At 37.6% G+C, this 6,345-nt stretch overlaps 1 protein-coding gene across 1 annotated transcript; it reads left to right on the top strand.

Moving 5' to 3' along the window:
* Positions 1-2,417: 2,417 nt before the first annotated feature.
* On the top strand, positions 2,418-5,500 carry FOMMEDRAFT_25086 (uncharacterized protein; the record flags this gene model as incomplete). Its single annotated transcript, XM_007261706.1, has 17 exons — positions 2,418-2,448; positions 2,563-2,567; positions 2,623-2,732; positions 2,775-2,910; positions 3,037-3,048; positions 3,285-3,420; positions 3,481-3,603; positions 3,673-3,747; positions 3,798-3,809; positions 3,973-4,153; positions 4,453-4,459; positions 4,513-4,681; positions 4,718-4,787; positions 4,838-4,886; positions 4,972-5,049; positions 5,132-5,146; positions 5,480-5,500. 17 exons carry the CDS (start codon positions 2,418-2,420, stop codon positions 5,498-5,500), a joined length of 1,230 nt encoding a protein of 409 aa, XP_007261768.1.
* Positions 5,501-6,345: the final 845 nt, after the last annotated feature.

Raw genomic sequence — 6,345 nt, forward strand, 5'->3', positions numbered from 1 at the left:
GTTATTCAGCCTGGACTAGCACTCATTAATATTACAGTACTAACCCAAACAGTCACTTATCTTACTGTAGGCAAACAAGATCTATTGTTTATTATTAACTAACTGAATACATTACAGAAACTACTATACAGGCTAACAGATAGCATATTAACCTATCTCCTCACACTATACTGTGCTTGGATTAGTCTTGCTATGTATTTAAATGCAGGAATGTGGTGGATGAACAGGAAAAGGCAAATAGAAAAGGTTGACTGAATTGAACCCTGACCTATCACCTTACATTGTGCTAGGCTTGGTCAGACTACATATTACAATGTAGGAATAGGGAGGATGAAATGAACAGTAAAAGGCAGATACTAAGGATTGACTGAACTTGTACTAAACCTAAACAATGCAAATACAATATTTGGACCAAGTCCCTATCTTTAAGCTTATGTGGCAAAATCTAATGTAATGAGTAGTGTGATACTATTGTTGTTGTTGATCAAGCAAACATACAAACCCTGTTATAGTATCTGGCTGGCACCCCAACTGAGCAAGGCATAAAGCCATACTCTCTTTGTTCTAGGTGCTCCAACCTCTACTACAAGCATACTTCATAGTAAGCCAACCATAATACCTGTCCATCAGGACTTGTAAGATTATACACGTATTAGGCAATAGCAAGTGCTAGGTATGTATCAACACATGGAACACACTGACAAGTGTAGTACCTGAGACATTTGCAACAAAGGTACTGAGTGGGAACAGATGGTGAGGTTGTTAGGAGGTACTGTGTGAGAGTGCCTGGAAGGAGAATAGTAATACTGTAGTAGCTTAATGTCTCTATACAGGTGATGCTTTGAAGTAGACAGGTATTGTAGCAACATACATGAGTACAGATACTCCTGAATACATAGTACATAGTAACAGACACTTGTTTATTACAGGGAAGTGTTCCTGTACTGAGTGTAAGAGATAGATACTAAGGGTGAGTGTGGAGAGCAAGATGGCTAATGTGAAACTAGTATTCATAAAGCCATCAATGACCTTTTCAGAATACAATTAGTACTTCTCAAAAGAGGATGTACAATGAAAAATCACTAACATCACAGAACCAATCATAATGTACATAGTATGAGTTTGCCTAGGAAAGGAAAACGTCTAGCTGTCAACTCAAAAACACTGTTAGCAAGCTACAAAGGCCTGTTTGACAAGTAAAAACTAGTATGTTATATGTAAATTTTAAGTAGTGAATAGAAAACCTGACTGGTGGCAATTGTAATATACAATAGTCTGTAGCTAAATAGGAAAAGCATCTGAAGGGGTGAGAAAATAATGTTAAACGAATTTCTGAAGACATACTAGACATTAATTTGTTCTCCCAAGCCTAATACAAATCCCAAAATCAAACATCCTGTACCTTGAACCCAGGCCAGGGGGATATAGAGTGATAGTTATAGTCTGTAATAGTGAGAATCCCTAAATGGGCCAAGACACTAAAAAATCAATCCAGGTATGAGGAGGTAATGACCAGATACACAAGTAGTAGATAGACTTCCAGTTTTTCTGACTGGTCTGGAGGACATTACAGCACCCTCTGTGACCTCTACCTTATTAGGAGGTTGGGGAATGTTGAATAATGATTCAGCATCTTCAAAATGCCTACACTCTTAAGCTGGCTGAATTTATGTCCTACATTTGCTATAGTACAAAACAGTACAACTTGTAATAGTCCTGTAATCCTTAGAGTATCAGTAGAGGCCATGCCTCTTCCTCCACTTACTCCTTCCTTGAGAGACTCACTAGCATCAGTAATATAGCTGGCTCTTCTCAGACGTCCTTCTATCAGGCTTCTCTCTCCCTAAAGTTATGTAGGAACCTAACAAGGATGTTTAATAGTTAAGATAAGCAGATGATAGGACTTACAGCTCTGAACTGGATGGATTACTGCTCACAGTATCTCAGAGACTATAAGTACTAAGAATAATACATATTGATATTCTCAGCCATGTTTATAATGTGAAGAGAGCAGAATAGAGGGGTGGAGGAGAAACAGTACTAGTGACAAGAAGAAAGGGTGTTCAGACATAGAATGCCAGACCTTTGAACACATAGTATGTAGGAAATTATATCTGTATATAGCAATTTGTGATGACACTACACATGTCTGCTTGACTTGTATACATATTTAGAAACTGGTTCCCACATTCTGTGTGTTCAAGAGTCTACAGAAGCAAATTTGGCACTTCTTCTTACTCTGTCATTACAACTGCACCTAGTAAGAGGAGTATTCACACATGTAGCAGTAGTGTCTATATCTATTTTGGTTCAACTGTACAGGGATTGTAGTAGGTATCAGCAACTCTATATATGTAAATATATATATATATATACATATTCCCTTCTGTTAGACTAACAAGCCATTTTGTATGAAAATGTCTCTTGTACTGTACACAAGGCTTGCAAGTATGTATTGTATGCTTGAAAGTGAAAATAGTAGCCATTAATCTAATGTAGTATAAGTAGTATAGGCTAAAAGGCAAGTGTATTACAAGATCTTGTAGGATAATATTATGGTAGATAAAGTAAGAAATTTAACTACTTTATAATGTAGCAAAATGTCTGACACATACTGTATAGTGGAAGGACTTACATGATCTTGTAGCCACATTTATTAACAATGAAGCAGGTGTTGACAATGAGGAGGAGGTGGAGGAGGACAAGGAAGAGGAAGAGGAAGGAAATGATGAGTAGCCTATTAATTATGTATACATATAGTACTTATATTGTAGAATATTTCTACATTTTGTAGATGACACACTCAAAGCAGGTTCATCACTCCCTAAATACCCACCTTTGGCTTCTATGACTTCAAACATAGTAGAGGTTGACAATATCAATACTATGGTGGAACAGGCAAAGAAACAAGTAAGGACTGGACCTAGTCCAGTCAAGCACAGTCTAGTTAAGCACCCTATTCTGGAGAATGTCTTAGTACTGAATGAATTTCCTCATAGGACTAGTATAGATCACTCAAATTACATTCTATATTAGATTAGTGTCAGAGTGAGTACCTTTTTTAAGTTCTCAATACTAATACAGTGAGGAGATAGTAGTCTACAGTGTACTTAACAGTCTCTGGAAGGGCACAAGCTAAGATACTTCTTAGTTTTATATTAGTACCATACTAGCTGGATAAAGAACAGTCTGAAATTGTCTTTCTTGTGGGTGTTGCTTCAAGACAAGTAACAGTAGAACCAGATATGTATGTTCTGCATGTGCTAAACTACACCCCTTTCTAGGATAGTTCAGCAAGGTCAACAGTGGAATTTCTTCAACCTTGGCTGCCTAACAGCCATTATGTGTTCTTGATCAAAAGCATCCCTAAACACATCTACATCTATACCTCTGAACCTGGTACAGTCCAGAGCATCCTCAGTAAGACAGTACTCAAGCACTGTAAATTAAACTATGTTCCTAATAATGAAATGGATACAGTGTTCAACTATCTGTACTATAAGAAGGAGAAACGTTTAGAACTCTCTATTAGAGACTGGGTACAAGTTAGCAAAGGGCTGTATTCAAAGGCTTTAAGTGTAGTCCAGAAGATTCAAGAAGGTGGTAAAGTCTCTGTTACTGTTATACCCTGTGTACATCTGCCAGACAGGACTCAATTAAAAGGTCTTACAGATTGTGACAAACTGAAAGAACATTTTCCAGACCAAACTTTCAAAGTAGTCTTGTACAAAGAGTTCCTCTTTAATGGTGAGTACTTTGTTAATGGCCTCTACATAATTGACATTAACCATCTGTAGGATACACAGAAGGTCAATCCCAGTCTTCAGAATGTCTTCCCTTTTGCACACTTGAACCTGGGAAAGCTTGAGCAGGCTGAACCATTCCTTGAACTATTAGACAGGGTCATCCATAAGTGTCAGGCTCTTGTGGGAATTGTAGTAGCAATATCTAATAATACTTGTGAACTGACAGGTCTCTGCCCTCTTGACTCCTTCACTAATCTGAGCTTGACACAAGACAATGTCCAAAGTGAGAGTAATTTACCTAATATTACAGTCCTTCATACTGACATCCAACAAATACTATTGGAAGGAGACTATGTTGAGGTCAAATTTGGTCAACACAGAGGACTTTGTGGGTTCATCATGCTTCAGTCAGTAGACTACAGATATGTCTTACTATTGTCTAAAGAACAACCCAAGCTTGTGAGAAATATGATAACCCTGTGCTTCTAATACCAAACTAAAGTATAGTTTACACATAGGTCTGAGTGCAGAGAGCTTGGGTTGTAAAGGAAGAAATGGTCTCTGGTGGCAGGCATGTTGCTCAAGCTACAGGTTATTTTGTAGGAGATGTGGTTATCTTTATAAAGGGGCCTTTAGCAGGACAGACAGGTATAGTGGAAAAGATGGATGGAGAACAGTTGACTATTGTACTGTTTGGCTGATTTAGAAAGAGTGTGAGTTAACAGCTTTTCCTGTGCCTCACACCCACTTATTTGTTATCTCTCAGATTGACATTAACATGTATGATGTAATGCAAACCACACTGTCTACAGATATTGCAGAACTCAAGTACAATTTGGCAATATTCAATCAAGATGCTCTGAATCCATTTGTTAGGCAGGACATACTTATCCAAGGGAACACAGGTGCTGCTAGGCACACAAAGGGGCTAACAGGTACTGTGTAGAGTATTGATGAAGACCTAGTAATAGCTTATGTGTTGTATGGATTTGGACCTGAGAACAGAATCAGAAAATTCAATCTCTTGAGTCTGGTGTCCTTGTGAGTAAGGTTTTACTATGCTAGCTAAGACATAACTTATACTTATCTAGGGACAACTTTGGATACCTGGGAGGGGATAAAGAACTGGAACAGAACAAGGTTGACAAGCTAATGTCTAAATACACTTGTAAACATTATAAAGAACCATATTGTAGAGTAACACTACCCTCTGAAGAGCCTATAGATCTTGAACCATCCAGAAGTGTATAGTAGCTTACAGAAGAAGAGAAAAGCTGTCAACCTCCTCTTGAGCCTGTTACAGGTACATTTCTCAACATTATCTAGGCAGCCATTCATTATCTATGTCATAAATATTTTTTAAAACCCTATTTCTCACCTCTTAGACTTTTCAAAGACTAGTATGTGGATCTTTGTACCAAGTGTTATTAAACATAATGGAGCATCCATTTATACTCACTATAGGAGCTCAAATAATCAATCTGGTTGGTTTCAGTCTAGAGATATGTAGGAAGATTATGAGTAGTGTAAGACTGTAGGGTCACATTCAAGGTGCTATGTAGAACTAGCATTTAACAATGGCTACAGACATGAACTGAAAAAGCTTCTGCCTGTCTCTGAACTCAGTACTTACTGTCTAACCAAGAAGGGAGACTGTGTTGTCCAGGTTATAGGCAAGCCAGATGAAATAGGGTGTCTCTTCAATGTGAAAGGGCTTCTATGTCAATATCCAGGTATGGGGGAAAAGCAACTGACATTGATACCTCTAAGTACTACTAGTAGTTCAAAAGCAAAGGACTACCTAGCAAATTATTTTACTCTAATAAAATTAGATAAAAATAATGTATAGATCATTCTGTGTACAAATAGTATTAATTCCAAAAGTCAACCACCAACTGCCTACTGACTGTCTACTAATTGCCTACTCTTACAATATACTAGGACTTTAAATACAGAGTGTGAAAATTTATCTTCAAACCTCAACTTTGTCAAATTTAAATTTAAATATAATTATTCTGGTAAATATGTTTTCAGTTATAGGGGAGGGAAAAGAGAGAATTGTATAATTAGGATATAGATGGGAGGGAATTCAAAAAATACTACTTTCAAGTACAAATGATTGTAAACTAGCTACTTGACAAGATTGAACCCTTGGCCTTTTGTATGGGCCAAGCAGGAGTCACTAACAGAACACACACACTATACTGCTAGACCAATAAACTATTTTCTTTATAATGAAAAAAGATAACTTGTATGTAGAATTTTACCAAATCTGATAAATCCAGCACAAAGCTAACAGGAACCAACTACCTGCCTCTGCTCATAAACTGCCTACTAACTGCCCACCAATTGCCTACTGCTTGCCTACTACTTGCCTACTGATTGCTTACTGATTGCCTACTGATTGCCTACTGCTTGCCCACTACTTGCCTACTGATTGTCTACTAATCACCTACTGATTGCCTACTAATTGCCTACTACTTGCCTACTGATTGCCTACTGATTGCCCACTGATTGCCCACTGATTGCCTACTGATCACCCACTGATTGCCTACTGATTGCCTACTGATTGCCCACTCTAAATAATTTAATTTTTATA

Source organism: Fomitiporia mediterranea (genome assembly GCF_000271605.1).
Source record: "Fomitiporia mediterranea MF3/22 unplaced genomic scaffold FOMMEscaffold_1, whole genome shotgun sequence".
Classification (NCBI taxonomy): Eukaryota; Fungi; Basidiomycota; class Agaricomycetes; order Hymenochaetales; family Hymenochaetaceae; genus Fomitiporia; species Fomitiporia mediterranea.